This window comes from Erpetoichthys calabaricus, chromosome 7 (genome assembly GCF_900747795.2).
Source record: "Erpetoichthys calabaricus chromosome 7, fErpCal1.3, whole genome shotgun sequence".
Lineage (NCBI taxonomy): Eukaryota > Metazoa > Chordata > Cladistia > Polypteriformes > Polypteridae > Erpetoichthys > Erpetoichthys calabaricus.
In genome coordinates this window covers 70,149,854-70,169,147 of record NC_041400.2, presented here as the reverse complement: position 1 = coordinate 70,169,147, position 19,294 = coordinate 70,149,854, and the positions used below count along the sequence as shown (strand labels likewise).

The following is a 19,294-nucleotide window of genomic DNA, read 5'->3' as shown; positions in this document are numbered from 1 at the left end:
TGAAATTTGATCCATGAATGAAGAATAATTTCTGATTGTAAACTTGTTCAAATTGGAAATTTCCATAGCATGTCAGGTTATTTACTCTTTACCTTGGACATACTGGTGCAACTCTTCCAAAACTTTGTCTGTGAATACTATTATATTATAGTTGACTTAATTATGCTTAATGGTTATTAGAGAGAAAAACAGTGCATATTACAGTTGGAATGTTACTCTAATAATAACAATAATCATAATCATAATAATAATGTTTTATTTATATAGCACCATTTCCATTACTCTTTTTGTCTGCTTATTGAAGTGTAGTATGAAAGTGAAATTTCATCCAATTGTGTTAAACTATATAGCAAAGCATTTATAATTGAATAAGATGTTTCAACCTATTTAAAGTACATTACATATTTTTAACAGATACTTTAAAACAAAATTTGCTAAATTTCAGGTCTTTTGTCTTAGCTGTACAGATCAATGTAAGCACACAGGTCATTCCCTAGCATGCATTGCAAAAATGAACATATGCAAAAAATAAAACATGGAAGTTTTTACCTTAGATGCAACACATTTTTTAGAAAATATGTCTAAGACTTTTCAGTATTTTCTAAAATTCTTAAAGAAATGTATCCTGATAAATACATAATTTAAAGTGAATAAAATACAATCTTACCATCAACTGTTATAAGTTTTATACTCAAGTATGTATGTGAATCAACATTGCAAACGTATATCCCAGCATCTTCAAAGTTCACATGCCAGATCTCCATGGTAAATCTATGGCTAGAATGGATTATTCCTGGAGAAAGAAATCTGTTTCTATGACTTGCATGAAAGACATTTTCAGAATAATCAGGACCAGTAGAGGCAAGAAGTTGGAGGTCACTTTCAGGAGAATCGACTGATTTCCAGGACCATGTAGCATTACTATAACTTTTTGGTAGTCTGCACAGTAGCTGGACTTTGCTTTCAGCACTTTTTTCCCTGTAAAGAGTGTAATTCAGTTGTTTTTCAGCTGAAATATGAAGGAAAAAAATAGTTTAGTCTGTGGAAATTTATTAAATGGTAACTTCATAATCTGAAAGTCAATTTATAATCATCATCTTAAAAAAGAAGAGTTTACCACATTTTTCTATAATTTGATTAATTTCAAATACATCTGCTTAAATTGCAATTTTTGGTCTTGATTGCATTTTAAAAGCCAGACATCAGTGCTTTTCAGAAAGATTCAAATAAAATTGATTATTTTTTGTGAAATTATGCTGACATATTAATTATATTATTATATTATATTAATTATATGCTTACATTATTCATTTTTTTCATATTTTTAGTGTTAACAGATTAGAGTATGGACAATACTTTCCAGTTTTCCAAAAATAATAATGAATAGAATGATTACAAATATCTTTCAAAATGACTTGCATCTTCCTTCTTCTTCAAATTAAGTATAATAAATAATATAACAGTAATAAGTATTGATTTGGCTTTCACTTGCTCTGATCCCTGGATAGCCAGTAGCTTTGTAAAAAAATGGGTGGTTTACCTCTTAACATTAAGAAAAGGTGATTACTTCCTTATAACAAGATATTCCCTGCTTGAACACATACACTGGTATGTGCTGTTAAGATAACAATTAACATACAGTAATTGTAGGAGATCTGTAATTTAATGGCATCTTGTTTAATTAATGAAACTTTCTGTATATCTTCTGGCATTATAGTCTTTACATTTGACATAAGTATTAGATGACTACTTATGGATACTTACAACTTTCAATGGTTATGTTATTGAACACACCAAATTCTGTTGTTTCATCTATCTTTAAAACACACGTGTATTTTCCTTGGCTCTTTTCCTCAACGTTTTTTAAAATAAGGAACTGTGTGTTTTTATATCGAAACTCTGTACCATCTGTAGCTTTCCCATTTTGTGTCCAATAGACTGTCATGAAGTCCTCCACTCTTGAAATTGTGCAAACTCGAGTAATATCACTTCCAAGCTTAACTGGGTTCCAAATAAATGGAATAACTGTTTTTATTAAAAAGAAAAAGTTTTAGTTAGCATGAAGTTGAAGCAAGCTGTATAAATAATCAGTAAGTAGTTATCAATATATAATTTAGAATTATAATGACTTGCTCGAAATATATGCTTTTACTGCATTTACATATATTATGGAAACCACCAAGTAAAAATAAAAGTTTTTATTTTTTCATATTTTTATTGTCAGTGTGTATACTGTTTCTTACAAATAAATAGTTATTAGGTACGATAGTACAAGATTTTTTAGGTTTAATCATCAATGTATGGATATATCACAGTAACTGTAGCAGTATTGTCATACTGTATACAAACCACACAATGAAATTCTTACTTGCATGTCTGACCTACATGTAACATAACACTACTCTCCAGCATCACGACAAACAAAAATATACAGTATTATAATAAGAATTTCATTTTAATTAATAGAAAATAAGGAACGGCTTACCGGATGTAGTGCTTATTCCTGTACTATCAGCAAACTGTTTAAGTGTCCCAAGCCTCTGTAATGGTTTGCTAACACCCAGCTTAAAAGTTTTTTTTTAATACAATTTAAATTAGTAATAGTAGATGATAGCCTGCGGTGTGTTGGCGCCCTGCCCGGGGTTTGTTTCCTGCCTTGCGCCCTGTGTTGGCTGGGATTGTCTCCAGCAGACCCCCATGACCCTGTAGCTAGGATACAGCGGGTTGGATAATGGATGGATGGATGGATGGATAGATGATAGCTAATGCTAAATAAAAATAAAATTAAAGGTTCTCATTATATAACTTTTCACAGCAAATTTCACGACAATATCCAAAGGTAAACGTACAAGGTTATTTTGGAAAAAAATTCTAAAAACAATCCACAATACAGTCAGAAATTGAAGTTTAAAGAATAAATGGTAAATTCATTGTTCTGTAAACAATATTTGAGTAAGGCGAAATAATGTGGAGCTACTTCACACTGCTGCTGTCATTATTGTTTGACATCTGCACCACCATTCTGTTGCCATCAGCAAGCCATCCAACCTTAGGACCTTTTTGTTAACAACCAACCCATCCAAGGCCCCCTACAATACTAATAGTCTGATAACAAGCAAATGAGGTTTAATTCTTGAAATCTACCATTACCATGGCTTAGAAAATAGGATACAGAGTTGCTGTTGTGACTCTCATTATTTTTCCCTTTTAGGATAAATTCAAGAAGAATTTCCCAAACTCTTGTTACATTTGTGAAAAATTCTGTGGGTCTTCTGGAGAAGTGGAAAGATCCCAGATCAATGGAGAGTAGTTGAAGGAATGTGAATCCCAAAGAAGGAAAATTCCACCTAGATAGACCAGTTCTGCATCATCTATCTGCTGTGTGTCGAGGCACACATCTTCTTCAGCACTGTGTCCAAGAGATTATGTACCTACTTGACAAAGAACTCTTACATCGATACATCAGTCCAGAAGGGTGGCATTTTTGGGATGCCAGGCTGTCTGGAACACACAGGAGTGGTGGCACAACTTATCAGGGAGGCCAGAGAGAACAGAGGTAACCTGGCTGGTTCAGCTTACATTGACAAAGCATCATGTCCCCAGCAGGATTTCGAGAACTCATTGTTGATTATTACAACAATTTCGGAATGACGGTCTCTTCAGGAGCAATAACATCAAGCTTGCACAAGGTAGATACTGGCATCATTACATGGTGCACAACCTCTGTGACGCTATTTTCCCTAGCCATAAACATGTTTGCTAAGTCTGCTGAACAAGAGTGCAGAGGGCCCAGAATTAAATCCGCTCTAAGGCAACCACCCATTAGGGCATTTATGGATAACCTAACAATCACCATGGAATTGATCACAGGCAGCCGGTGGATTCTGAAGGGGCTGTAAAAGCTGTTAGAGTAGGCCATGATGTGTTTCAAACCAGCGAAATCAAGATCCATGGTGCTAAGAAAGGGAAAAGTTGAGGATAAGTTCTGGTTTACCATCATAAGCTCAGCAATGCCAATCATCACAGAAAAACCAGTCAAGAGCTTGGGTAAAGTTTTTGACAGCTCATTGAGGGACACAGCATCAATCCAGTCAACTCATACTGAATTGAATGGCTGGCGGAAAGCTGTGGACAAGTTTGGTCTATCAGGGAAGTTCGAGGCTTGGATCGACCACCATGGCATTCTACCCAGAATCCTGTGGCCCCTCCTTGTCTACAAAGTCCCATTCTCAACTATTGAGACCTTGGAGAGAAATGTCAGCTGCTACCTCAGGAGATGACAGGGGCTGCCAAAGAGCCTGAGGAGTATCACATTCTACCGCAACAACAAACTGCAACTGTCCTTCAAATCCTTGGAGGAAGAGTTTAAAGTATCAAGAGCCAGAGAAGTGATACAGTGCAGAGACTCAAGTGATCCAATGATGGCTAAAGCAGGGATCCAAGTGAGTACTGGCAGGAAGTGGAGGGCAGCGATTCAGGAATCAGAGGCAAGGCTACGTCACAGGAGACTGGTCAGAGTGATCACTTGAGACTAAACCAGATTAGGATCCTTTCCAACTCACCAATTGACACCACCAGAGGGAAGAATGGGTGCCGCCTATTGCAGGAGGAGGTGAGAGCAGCAGTGGAGAAGAAGAGATCCTGCAAAGCTGTGGGAATGAAGCAGCAGGGAGCTTGGAAGAGATGGGAAAATGCGGTTGAGGGGAAAGTGACTTGGTCTGAGCTCTGGAAGGCTGAGCCTCACTGCATCAGTTTTCACATCCAGGAAGTATGTGATGTGCTACCAAGCCCGTCAAATCTGCACACATGGAACATAGCAGAATCTCCAGCATGCCTACTGTGTTCCAAGCGAGGAACCTTAGAACACATCTTGAGCAACTGTGCAAGGGCACTTGGAGAGGGAAGGTATCAATGGAGACACAATCAGGCCCTAAGACCATAACTGAGGCAATCAGCACAGGACTTGAGTGCGCAAAGCAGTGCCAACCCTCTAAGAAGACCATCACCTTTGTAAAAGCCAGAGAGCAGCTAAATCCTGCCAAGAGATCATCATCTGCAGGCATCCTGGCATCTGCAAGAGACAGTCAGTTTTTGGTGGACCTCGGATGGCAGCTGAAGTTCCCCAGCCACATTGCAGCCACCACCCTGTGATCAGACATATTCCTGGTGTCTGAATCCACCAAGCAAGTCAGGAGCTAAAAGTCCTATGGGAAGATCATTTGGAGAAGCCTTCGAAAGGAAGCTCTCAAAGTATGTGGAACTGGTCAGCATCTGTCAGCAGTCAGGATGGAAAGCCAAGTGTCTCTCAATGGAGGTCAGGTGCAGGGATTTGTGGCCCGTTCTTTAGTCAGAGCCTTTAGCAGTTTGGGCATCAAAGGAGAGAGGAATTTGGAGAGCCATCTGCAGTACCATCGAAGCGGCAGAGACAGCCTCAAGATGGCTATGGCTCAGTAGACCAATAGGGTCAGAGTATATAGCCATCTGGACACTTGCTGGGGTCTGATCAACCCTGGTGGGTTCACCTGGAAGATACTGTATGAATTTTGAAAGACCCGAAACACTTGATGATCCCAGGAACATCACTGATGAAATGTCCGGACTGAGGCATCAGCAGATGTATATTCACAGTTGTTTAATATGTTTCAGTTTATATTGATAGGAAAACTTCTTCTTGGTTATATGTTTCTCCTGAAGAACCTGCTCTGTTATTTTGACTCTGACTTTGTCTCCAATTTAGTGCAGTGGCTGGATTTCAAAAGCTGGTTACTGATCTTGGCAGGTTTTTTGACCTAACAAAACTTTACTATGAGAAGACTTGTTTCATCTCCTGATTTTTTTCTATATACAAAAGTAACGTGATATTGCCTGGTTTGAGCTCTAAGTCTGGTCATCACAGAAGCTAGGATCATGAGTGACTTGAGAATGAAAGGGGTTTGCTCATAACTTAAACAACAGCAAAAAGAACAAAAAACTACAAAAACAGCAAATTGTCAGCTTCACTCTATCAAAACCTAATGAAATCCTATGAAATCCTACACACCAAATATATATATATATATAGGTAACCACCCATACAATCAGATTGTGACACAGACTACGAATGCCGTGAATATATATATATATATATTTATATCCATCCATTTTCCAACCCACTGAATCCGAACACAGGGTCACGGGGGTCTGCTGGAGCCAATCCCAGCTAACACAGGGCACAAGGCAGGAACCAATCCCGGGCAGGGTGCCAACCCACCGCAGTATATATTTATATTATTTATATATTTATATATATTTACATACTGTGTATATATATACTATGTATATATATATATATATATATACAGTATATATATATATATATATATATATATATATATATATATATATATATACACTATCCATCCATCCATTTTCTAACCCTCTGAATCCGAACACAGGGTCACAGGGGTCTGCTGGAGCCAATCCCAGGCAACACAGGGCACAAGGCAGGAAACAATCCTGGGCAGGGTGCCAACCCACCGCAGATATATATACTATGTATATATATATATATATATATATATATATATATATATATATATATATATATATATATATATACATTGTGGCAGACGGCTGGCATCCATGCCCATCCGGGATGCCCCTGCACACTATATTCAGGGAGGTCAGCCCTCGCAGGACATATCGCTGAGCCCTATGGGGCTCATCTGAGGGAAGGGTTCTGTGACGGATGGCCGGGGTCCATGCCTAGCCAGGGCACCCCTTCACCACATTTGTCAGGGGGACAAGGGTGGTAAACCCAGTATCTTCCCCTGGACACTAGATGCAGCCTCCCTGGGTTGCAGCGGTGCCTTGGACTCCCCCTGTCTTCATAGGGGTTGGAGTTCTGTGCAGCTCTGTGGGATTCCTCAGGCGCCGCCAGGGGGTGCTGCAGCAGGAGATGCTAGCCCCTTTTGGGTACTGGTTTTGCCTTAGGTACCCAATAAAAAGGAGCCAGCAGCTCCTGCTGCAGCAACCCCTGGTGGCGCCTTCAGAAAAGCAAAGGAGTTCAGAGTCACCCCTTTTTTCAGTTTTTCCTGCGTGTCTCAAACTATCATTTGGAGGTCAACATTAAGCTCTACAACACTCCAGCTGAGGCATGCAAAGCTTTAGATGACTTTGAATCGCTCTGCACTTTTCCTTGGTGATGCTTTGATGTAAGTCTGTACTCTTTATCTGGTAGTTGAGTCATGGCAACTGGACTTCTTTATTGTTAGGTAAATACGTTTCACTGCTCATCCAAGTAGTTTCGTCAGTCTGAGGAATGTTGTTAGTGACCACAATTTTATCCTCCAGGTTAGTTTCACTTCACACCTGCCCTGATTAGGCTTGTTGAGTAAAACAAAGGAAGGGGGAGGTGTGGGTAGATGTAACCGTCACACCTTTTTTAACAGCTCCTCTTACCCCCATAGAGTGGGTTTTTAAGAGTGGTGCACCTGGTGGAGGTGTGAATTGGGCCTGATTTTCTTGGGGATGGATGAAAGGGCAGCATGATAAATTGAAGAGAGGTTATGCCTAAGGCCTCCACCTCTGTTGAGTGAGGGTTTGTTGATTTGCACATGCAAAGCTTCCCTCACCCCTCTCTCAAACCACTTGTCTTCTCTATCCAATATCTGGACGTTAATGTACTCTTTGTCTCTGTATTCTTTACTTCTCCAATGGACTGTCGCTACAACTTTTCCAACTGACGGTGTGAAGTTCGCATAGCTAAGGTTCTGCTTAATTGACTTGTATTTGTTCTAAGAATTTTACCAGGACTGATTATTTCCTAATCGTTCTGATGACTTTAATTTAATTTCGGTTAACTGATGTTTGTTATGTTTATTACAGTATTTATTTAGTTTACCTTTTGCATAATTGCTGATCCTGATTGCGGGGGTTTTCATATTTGTTTTGTATTTCTGTATGCTTTTATTGAGCGGGGTGGGTGGACATGTGCATGCAACCCGCTTGCGGTTTGGTAACCGCTATGTACATATATTAACTCTAATGCCTTGCACCCTTGGGATTCCCATGTGTCAGCTTTTTAGCCTAAATACTACATCTCCCAGGTGTATTGGCACTGGCCTTCTGGTTCACTTGTGCAGGGTCAGAGGTTATGGGTGATGAGTGCTTCGGGATCCGCCGTACCTGGTTTAATGTTTTACAGCCGGCTTTCTAAATGGCTGAGGCGGTGGTTATCTAAAGCATGGGGTTATGGGTTTCACATTGTTGTTTGGGGGAGGGGCAGATCAGGGGTTTGCTGAGACGTGTTTTCTGATTTTGCGGGTGAATATCTGTTTTTCTTCCTTTCTGCCTTTACTGTTCGCTTTATTTCAGACAATGGCTAATTTAAGTGTAACCCCCTTGCACCACCCTTCCTTTATTGGTATGCAAGGCCCTGAGCTCTTTATAATGGTGTCGCCACCTCTATTGTTGGTAGGTACACTATCGCCCACCTTCAGCCTTATAATACATAATCCAATCACTGTTACTCAAATATAGAAAAAAAAAACTCTCTTTACTTAAATGAAACATGAACAGTTTTCCAAACTTGATAAGTTACAAATATATACACAATACATAAAACACAAACACTCAATTATTTATAACTATACGTACATCATGGGTCCGAAACTACTGGTGAGCTCACCTGGACTTATTTCCACAGTCAGTAAATATTACTCACTCCGTTGGGGGCCCCAAACGTAGCTCAGGTGTGTAGTGACCAAATAAACAAAAACAGAAACCGGCCCCTTCTCTTGAAAGTTTACTCAAGCCACTTTAACACAAACAAACAAAAAAAAAAACACTGACCTTGTTTTATATATTCCTCTTTATACTCGGGTACCTCCTTTGGGCCTCACGTCTCCCTCTTTCTCAAACACCCACTTTACTCGCTGATCGCCATTTCTGCACTTGTGTCCTGCCGTCTTTCCCTTTATCAACCAACTCTTTTTTTTTTGTTTTAGCTGTTTGCTAAATTTAGTTCCTCTTTGTTCTTACCTTCTGCTATTTCTTCCCTAGATTTAGAGAAGGCATTGACAGGATGAACTGAAACTTTTTATGGAAGGTCCTTGTTAGATTGGGCTTTGTCCCAGCCTTTATTAACATGGTTCAGATCCTTTATTTGCCCCCCTCTTCTATCCTTTTTACTAATACCAACATTTCCGTCCTTTTCATGTGTTTCAAGGAGACAGCCAGGGCTGTCCTCCTTCCCCGCTTCTTTGTAATCTTTTATTAGAGTGTCCCGCTTGGGTCACAGATTTACACAGAAACACAGGAGGTTGTAGAGACAGGAACTTTATTCAAACACTGCAAACAAACATTTGTCTCTTTTTCAAAAGTTTAAACGTGCTCCATGACAAGACAGAGATGACAGTTCCGTCTCACAATTAAAAGAATGCAAACATATCGTCCTCTTCAAAGGAGTCAGGAGCAGAGAATGTCAGAGAGAGAGAGAAAAGCAAACAATCAAATCAAAATCTGATAGGTGCTGTTCGGGCTTTTAAGTATGCGAAGTACCACGCAAGTCGCGCGATAAATCAGCCGGAAGTAAGCCCAGCAAGCAAGAGAGCAATGTGAAGGTAGTCTTTCAGCGTTTTTTAGAGGAGCGTCCGTATCCTATAGGGGTGCGATCAGCCCCCCAGCTCACAAGAGCCTTTGGCAGTAGCTCTCGACATTCTCAAACAATATCAGCCACTTATTGATTAAAGACATTCCTCAGAAATTTTCATTATATGCAGATGATGTTCTTCTCTACCTTGATAATGCCTCTGCTGATCTTCCCCATGTTCTCAATCTCTTTAATGTCTATGAAGCTTTGTCTGGTTATAAGATTAACTGGTCTAAATCTATTCTTTTCCCACTAAATTCTTCCTGTCATCTCTCTAACTTTCCCACTTTCATTCCTCAGAGAGTGTCTTGCAGATACCTGGAATAGGACATTTATGCCAGGGTCCAGGATCTTGCAGTTGACAACTTTTGCCATGTTCTGAGAATCCATTTCTTCTTTGTTCCATCTTCCTCTCTCATCCCAATCTAGACTGGCAATTATTAAAATGAATTTGCTCCCCAGAATGATTTTTTTTAGCTCTATTCTCCCCCTCTCTCCCCTGCCTAAGTTCTGGCAAACTGTTAAGTCACTCGCGTCTTCATTCCTTTGGAATCTCAAGAGACCATCTATTAAACACTCCAGTTTGATCCATGAGAGGTCGGACGGTGGTGTCTCCCTACCTGATTTTGAGCTATACCACCTTGCCTTTACTCTTAAGGCCAATCTGGAACTGGGTCTGCTCTCCCCAGCATCCTACTTCATGGTTAGCCATAGAGACAAAATATATTTCACTCCCATTACGCAAATTCATTTCCAGTTCTTTCTAATAAAATAAAGTCCCTTTCTTCTACTGTTGGTCCCATTGTTTCTTATGCATTTCAGATATGGAGAAAGGTTGAAAAATTGATGGGTCCACTGACAAGATGACACCTCCACACTTTTATTTCATAATTCTGCCCTAAATATTGGAGCTCGTCCAATTTCCTCTTCACCTTGGTCTCAGTCTGGTATATCTGTGCTAGGAGATATATTTAATGAGTCAGGGCTGGATACATTCCTTTCTCTTCAATTCAGACATCCTATCCCTTCCACCTCCTATTTTCTTATTTGCAGCTGAGGTCTGGGCTCAGGACATGTGGAGTCCCCTTCTCTTCCCCTGTTCCAATGCACCCCCTATACTCATTTGCTTTATCCCTTTCTCATAATGTCAAAGTAGTATCTGGTCTCTATTCCCTTCTCCATAAAGCTTCCCTCAAAACTTTCCCAAACATGTCTTTTGGCTAACAGACCCTTCCCCCCATCTGCGTTGTGCTGGAACACTATCTTTGTAAATGTTAAAAATTATTCTAAAATCCTAATCACCAGCAAACACAATTTAAATTTGTTCACAAATTATATGCTACTCCCTGGAGACACCATTTAATGGGACTAGAATTAGATCCCCTATGTCACCTTTGTCCTCTTATAAGTCCCTGACACTTTTATCCATGTGTTCTAGGAATGCCCTCCGGCTGCAACTCTTTGGTGGTTAGTAGCAGAATCCCTCTCTACAATTTTTTCTTTCCCCATTCCTTTGTCCCCTCAAGTTCTTCTCCTCCTAGACCTTTCTTCTCTTCCCTCACTCTCTCTTTCTCTCTCTCAGTGGAGACTTTAATGACTGTGACCACTGTAGCTAAATTGCTTTTAGCCTCTGGCTGGAAATCTCCTGCCCTTGTCTCCTCTACTATCTGGAAGTCTTCCTTTTACAATCTTGTCCTCCTTGAACTTTCTGCGTCTCGGATCAACAACTCTTCTGGCTCTACTATCCACAATTGGCGTCACCCAATTCATTTTGTAAAGAGCTAATTGGGGGTCAACAGAGCTCCTAGGATCATTGGGACAAGCAAACCCCTCCACCACGATAAGGCTTTATGCCCCTGGTAGGTCCACCCAAGGCAAACTGGTCCTAGGTGAGAGATGAGACAAAGTGCGGTTCATCAAAACCTTCATGATGAATACAAAATTTGGACAGCGTTTTCCCTCGCCCGGACGCGGGTCACCGGGGCCCCCCTCTGGAGCCAGGCCTGGAGGTGGGGCTCGATGGCGAGCGCCTGGTGGCCGGGCTTGCACCCATGGGGCTCGGCCAGGCACAGCCCGAAGAGGCAACGTGGGTCCCCCTTCCCATGGGCTCACCACCTATGGGAGGGGCCAAGGAGGTCGGGTGCAGTGTGAGTTGGGTAGTGGCCGAAGGCTGGGACCTTGGTGGTCCAATCCTCGGCTACAGAAGCTGGCTCTTGGGACGTGGAATGTCACCTCTCTGAAGGGGAAGGAGCCTGAGCTTGTGTGTGAGGTTGAGAAGTTCCGGCTAGAAATAGTCGGGCTCACCTCGACGCACAGCTTGGACTCTGGAACCAATCTCCTTGAGAGGGGCTGGACTCTCTACCACTCTGGAGTTGCCCCCGGTGAGAGGCGCCGAGCGGGTGTGGGCATACTTATTGCCCCCCGACTTGGAGCCTGTACATTGGGGTTTACCCCGGTGGACGAGAGGGTAGCCTCCCTCCGCCTTCGGGTGGGGGGATGGGTCCTAACTGTTGTTTGTGCGTATGCACCGAACAGCAGTTCGGAGTACCCACCCTTTTTGGAGTCCCTGGAGGGGGTGCTGGAGGGCACACCTTCTGGGGACTCCCTCGTACTGCTGGGAGACTTCAATGCTCACGTGGGCAATGACAGTGAGACCTGGAAGGGCGTGATTGGGAGGAATGGCCCCCCCGATCTGAACCCGAGTGGTGTTTTGTTATTGTACTTCTGTGCTTGTCACGGATTGTCCATAACGAACACCATGTTCAAGCATAGGGGTGTTCATATGTGCACTTGGCACCAGGACACCCTAGGCCTCAGTTCGATGATCGACTTTGTGGTCGTGTTGTCGGACTTGCGGCCACATGTCTTGGACACTCGGGTGAAGAGAGGGGCGGAGCTGTCAACTGATCACCACCTGGTGGTGAGTTGACTCCAATGGTGGGGGAGGATGCCAGTCAGGCCTGGTAGGCCCAAACGTGTTGTGAGGGTCTGCTGGGAACGTCTGGGAGAGCCCCCTGTCAGAAGTAGCTTCAACTCCCACCTCCGGCAGAACTTCGACCATGTCCCAAGGGAGGTGGGGGACATTGAGTCTGAATGGACCATGTTCCGTGCCTCTATTGTTGAGGCGGCTGACCGGAGCTGTGGCCGTAAGGTAGTCGGTGCCTGTCGTGGTGGCAATCCCCGAACCCGTTGGTGGACACCAGCGGTGAAGGATGCCGTCAAGCTGAAGAAGGAGTCCTACCGGTCCCTTTTGTCCTGTGGGACTCTGGAGGCAGCTGATAGGTACCGGCAGGCCAAGCGGAATGCGGCTTCGGTGGTTGCTGAGGCAAAAACTCGGGCATGGGAGGAGTTTGGGGAGGCCATGGACAACGACTTTCGGACGGCTTCGAGGAAATTCTGGTCCACCGTCCGGCGTCTCAGGAAGGGGAAGCAGTGCAGTGTCAACACTGTGTATGGTGGGGATGGTGCGCTGCTGACCTCGACTCGAGACGTTGTGGGTCGGTGGGGGGAGTACTTCAAAGACCTCCTCAATCCCACTAACATGCCTTCCAATGAGGAAGCAGAGCCTGGGGACTCAAAAAACTCCTTGGTGGCAGGGCCCCGGGGGTGGATGAGATACGCCCGGAGTTCCTCAAGGCTCTGGATGTTGTAGGACTCTCTTGGTTGACACGTCTCTGCAACATCGCATGGACATCAGGGACAGTGCCTCTGAATTGGCAGACCGGGGTGGTGGTCCCCCTCTTTAAGAAAGGGGACCGGAGGGTGTGTTCCAACTACAGAGGGATCACACTCCTCAGCCTCCCTGGAAAAGTCTATTCGGGGGTCCTGGAGAGGAGGGTCTGTCGGATAGTCGAACCTCGGATTCAGGAGGAACAGTGTGGTTTTCGTACTGGTTGCGGAACAGAGGACCAGCTTTACACCCTTAGCAGGGTCCTGGAGGGTGCATGGTAGTTCGCCCAACCAGTCTACATGTGTTTTGTGGACTTGGAAAAGGCGTTCGACCGTGTCCCTCGGGGAATCCTGTGGGGGGTGCTCCGAGAGTATGGGGTACCGGACCCCCTGATAAGAGCTGTTTGGTCCCTGTACGATCGGTGTCAGAGCTTGGTCCGCATTGCTGGCATTAAGTCGAACCCGTTTCCAGTGAGAGTTGGACTCCGCCAGGGCTGCCCTTTGTCACCGATTCTGTTCATAACTTTTATGGACAGAATTTCTAGGCGCAGCCAGGGTGTTGAGGGGGTCCGGTTTGGTGGACTCAGGATTGGGTCACTGCTTTTTGCAGATGATGTTGTCCTGTTTGCTTCATCAGGCCGTGATCTTCAGCTCTCTCTGGATCGGTTCGCAGCTGAGTGTGAAGCGGCTGGGATGGGAATCAGCACCTCCAAATCCGAGACCATGGTCCTCAGCTGGAAAAGGGTGGAGTGCCCTCTCAGGGTTGGGAGCAAGATCATGCCCCAAGTAGAGGAGTTCAAGTATCTCGGGGTCTTGTTCACGAGTGAGGGAAGAATGGAGCGTGAGATCGACAGGCGGATCGGTGCGGCGTCCGCAGTGATGCGGGCTCTGCATCGGTCTGTCGTGGTGAAAAAGGAGCTGAGCCATAAGGCAAAGCTCTCAATTTACCAGTCGATCTATGTTCCTACTCTCACCTATGGTCATGAGCTATGGGTAGTGACCGAAAGAACGAGATCACGAATACAAGCCGCTGAAATGAGTTTTCTCCGCAGGGTGTCTGGGCTCTCTCTTAAAGATAGGGTGAGAAGCTCAATCATCCGGGAGGGGCTCAGAGTAGAGCCGCTGCTCCTCCGCATCGAGAGGAGTCAGATGAGGTGGCTCGGGCATCTGATCAGGATGCCTCCTGGACGCCTCCCTGGTGAGGTGTTCCGGGCACGTCCAACCGGGAGGAGGCCCCGGGGAAGACCCAGGACACGCTGGAGGGACTATGTCTCCCGGCTGGCCTGGGAACGCCTTGGGATTCCCCCGGAAGAGCTAGAAGAAGTGGCCAGGGAAAGGGAAGTCTGGGCATCTCTGCTCAAGCTGCTGCCCCCGTGACCCGACCTCGGATAAGCGGAAGAGGATGGATGGATGGATAGTTGGAGGTTGTTCCATGATGTAGTTTTTCCTGTGTAAAGCTTTCCTTATTTATTTTTTTAAATTTTATTTACATCGTCCTGTGCTTCTGTGTGTTGTGTGTGCCGGTTCACTCATCGATTTTTTTCATACTTTTGTGTTTTTGCTTAAATAGCAGTCTCACATATGCCAGTGGGGGGATGTCATTGTTGTTTGTTTTCATATAGCTTAAAATCGGTTATTTTTGTTGGTTTTCTTTGGCTGTAATTCCTTTTCCTGTTGTCAATAAAATTTGATCACAAAAAAAAAATACTTTTTAGGGCTTGGGAAATTGAGGGTTTCATTTCTGTTATCATATTTATGTTATGGCCTTTTTTTAAAGTTATCATATTATTTTTATGTTTTGTGGTATGCCACAATTCCTTGGCATGGTGTTACTAGATGCAGAGGTGCATGACATCACCACTGTGATGATGTAAAGGTCACCACCCTGCATTTCCTGGTTATCCATGATTGCAGATAAAAACCCAGTGATTTGAATAAGTGTATTTCTTTATTTTAACTGTTTAGTTTTAGGCTCATTGCAAAAATTTCTTGACCGTGAATTCAGTTTCTGATTTAGTTTAGGTGAACGATAAGGATAGACCTCTTGGTATTAACCTTTGGCTAGTGTACAACAATGTTCCTTCTTCTGGTCAATCTCATTACTAAACTGCGTTCTTTTTTGGGTGGCAGAATAAAATACAGTGCTGAGGCCATAGCTGGAGAACTGCATGCAGTTTTGATCTCTACTCCACAAAAAAGACATAGCAGCTCTAGATAAAGGCCAGAGAAGAGTGACTAGGCTGATTCCAGGACTGCCAGTTAAGAGTTATGAGGAAAGGTTGAAGGAGGTGAGCCATTTCAGTTTTAGCAAATAGAGACTAAGAGGTGACATGATTGAAGTTTTTAAAATTAAGAAAATACAGGTAAAATTCCGTTACAATGAACTGCAAGGGACCTAAAAAAATATTTTGTTGTAATGAGATTCTGTATTTGTTGCTATAGTGCTTTCTTTAACTTGCGTCCAGGCGCTTGCAATCATTTCAATAGTTTCTTTTGCATTAATTTTAATCTCCTCCTGTCTCCAAGTTATGCTGACAAGAATTTTTCTCAGCATTTCCTTGCGATAATATACTTTCAGGGTGCAAATGATACCCAAATCCAGTGGCTGAAGCACTGCTATGCAATTGAGTGGGAGGAATTCAATACAAACATTATCTAAATGTGGAAGCATGTTGTGGGCAGCACAGTTATCAATCAGAAGCAGAATCATCCTTTTTTTCTTCTTCATATTGTGAGGTTTCTGAACTCTTTTGGGATCCACCCCAACCAACGGGAACGTCACACTGAAGTGCGTCCCGATACGCAATTGCCGCATCTGTGGAAGGTTGTTTGTCCTTTGCTGGGTCAGGGCAACAACAGGCTCACAGCGCTTCAGTGAAGCGCCACAGAAGCGAATCCTAAAAGATCAGGGTTGTGCTACAAGTCCCTGTCTTACACCCCAAAACACAAGGCTGAGTGTTTTGAGGTACTTTAGCAAAACCAGCTTTATTCAGTTTGAAACAGGAACAGCAGGGTTATTTATTGTAGTGTGATCTGCCACTCTCCTATAAACAGACACAGCAGTCAGGCAGGGTTGTGGCCAGGTTAGTGGCCAAGCAATCCTTTTACCTGCATTTACAATGTTCCTTGCATCACCCATTGAGATATATTCTGTTTTCTTTGGCGGAGAGATGCAGCAGAGCTGTGAGCCTGCTGTTGCCCCGGCAATGGATAAACAGTCTTCCAGAGACGTGCTGGTCGCACTTCAGGATGCTCTTCGGCATGTTGTTCAGTTAGGGGAGGTCCCAAGAGAGTTTAGAAACCTCACATTTTCTTGAATGAGTGCCGCATTAATAGAAATGTTTCTTGAACGAGCATCACTGAACCACATAAAAATGGCTTTTTCGACATCTTCAAATGCAGCAGTTCACATACATTTGCAACCAGAGATTTTTCTACTTTTTTTGCTCAGTCTTTCAAGAAATTTGACAGTGTTGATGGCGAAATTGCGAATTCTTTTTGCCGCAATCGAGAGCTTTAAAAAAAAATTTTTTTTCTAATATGAACTGTTATCATTTCTATAGGAGGGTGACAATGAATTAAATTCCAATGGATGTTTTTCAAATGTTGACGAGCAATAAGCAAAAGGTATCACTGAAAACCACCGAAAACAAAAACAGCAAAAAAACAATATGAGGAAAGTTCGAAGAAAGAATTTTTTTTTACAGTGTTTCTGTTTGCGGATCGTTGTGCACAACTGAGCTGCGACCACAGAACTAACTGCTCTGTGGATGATTCATTGAGGCATTTCAATGTCTTTTGGGCACTTCGTTGTAATGAAAGTATCTGCTGAATGTACTTCATATTAACAAGATTTCTATGGACTCGTGTCATATGGGGAAACTGTCGGGACCATAAAAATACTTCGTTGTAATGAAACTGCTAATGGTTTATTCCTTTGTAGTGGATGATAATGATGACAATGTTTGGATGTTGAGGATGAGTCTCTACCCACACCCAAGAGTTGAAAGGCACAGTCATTTTTAAATTTGCCACCCAGAATTAGATGTTACAATCACAGTTAATTCCCTCTTCAGGAAAAAATGAAATGCTGTAAGTGGTGACCCCTCTGTTGCTTTCAAAGGGATATTCTTCTTTAGGTAAATTTAAATATTTTTGAACAAGAAAAAGACCAGACAGATACAACACTTATAAACACAGAAAAGACACAATTCACATTTTATGCAACACTTCTAAAGGAGTCATTAAAAACTAAAATTATATAATTCTTTACATCCTTACATATAATGCATTCAAAAGCTGATCTTTTTTTTAGTGTCTAATTTAAAATGGGAACTATACACCCATTGTAAGGGTTTACTAAGGATAGTAATGAAGTTATTCTAAGAGAAATATTGAAAGCCATTATGTCATGTGCCACAGGTGCCTCAGGTTAATCCAAAGATGAAGAAAGAAGAGTGGAAATCCAATGAGAATGTTTCAAAACTGAGCGATAGAATTATACTGTAATGCTATTTCACACAAAATTAAACATATACTATTTTTCAAATGGAAAAGGTTTTTGTAGGCAACAGAAAGGGGGGATGTGATTCTTAAAAGCTTTTAGAAGTACATCTTCTTTTCAAGTTCTATAGAAAAACATAGCAAAGGTGAATAAAAGTCAATTAGCACATACAAATAATCATTTCACTAAATTCTGTAATTGACAATAATGACTGTATAATCCTAAAGCTGCTTTCAAATTAACAGAAAATATTTTACCAAAACGAATACAAATACTCACATCGAAAAGCATATACTTCAAACAGAGCCAGGCTTATTTCATGAGGGGAGACTTGCTTAAAAATAAAAATGCCAGCATTTTCAAACAGTGGCTTAATAATTAGACTTCCATCTGGCTCAATGTCAAAGTTTTTTTGAAGGTTTACACTCCAGTGCCAAGAATAAGTAGAAACGTCATCAAGCCATTCCAGAGTACAGAGATGGACATTTTGAAAGTTGGAATCATGAGAAGTCCATTCCCAGATGCTCTTCAAGCTTCTATTATGTACTGGAGCATGAAGTTTGACAGGATGCACATCCTCAATAAAGAACATGGGTCTGTTTGACACTATGAATAAAGGGAAAAACATAAGGTAACGCTAAAAAAAAACCTGGTGGTGTCTAGGTGCTCCTCTGTTTCAAACACTGTTTCGAAGGTTAGAATGGACATTTGGTTCTGTAGCCATACAGTAAGAAGATACTGGTTGTTTCTACCAAAAGTATACATTATTTATTTTAATTTAGTGGATTCATTCACTTTTTAACATCCAGAAATGGTACTTGACCAGAATACAAGTATAAGTGTTTTCTTTTGCAGCTCGTTAACACAGAAAAATAAGAAATTTCTCTGGAAATTACACCCCTTTTTCCTCCTTCAACTCTGTTAGTTCGCCATCCTATTAGTCTATTAACTATTCATTGTTACAATTAATAATTAACGTTTCAATTAATCATATCCATAGTGAGCTAAAACCTGTCCAGGCAACAGGCCTGGCAACACAGGTGGGCAAAAGGGGCTATCACCCTCTCAACTGAACTGTCCCACACCCTTAATTTTTGAGAAACTTTTTTGAAATTTTTGAGAATTATTTTATTACATCTGCCTGTTTAATTCACTCTCTAAAAAAACAAATAGCTGTACTCTATCAATGATCAGATAATTACACTAAACACTAATTTATACAAAATCAAAATATCACTGCAACTTAAACGTTCTCCTGTCCAGTGTACACCGGTTATAAGTGGGAATATATCCAAGTCCCTTCATAGTCTCTAACAGTCTTTTGCAGTAATTTATCGACAACAAAGTTTGTTTCAGGAAATTCAGTCCTATCTTTTGCCTAAACCAAAACAATAACTGGAAATCAGAGCCAAAACATCATTGCCAAAGGTCAGTATTCTCAAGACAAACTAAAGGAATGCATTTGTTAACTCTCATGGTTTAATTCTATC

The 19,294-nt window shown here is 42.1% G+C and overlaps 1 protein-coding gene across 1 annotated transcript in view; it reads right to left on the bottom strand.

Annotated features, from left to right (window-relative positions):
* LOC114644884 (uncharacterized) overlaps positions 1-18,404 on the bottom strand; it is a 34,248-nt gene extending 15,844 nt beyond the window's left edge. The window contains exons 1-3 of the mRNA XM_051930134.1: positions 18,084-18,404; positions 1,765-2,025; positions 668-1,009 (exon numbers count right to left, since the gene is read on the bottom strand). Of these exons, the coding sequence (XP_051786094.1) occupies positions 668-1,009; positions 1,765-2,025; positions 18,084-18,396 (916 nt within the window). The 5' untranslated portion in view covers positions 18,397-18,404. The remainder of the gene's footprint in view (positions 1-667; positions 1,010-1,764; positions 2,026-18,083) is intronic.
* Positions 18,405-19,294: the final 890 nt, after the last annotated feature.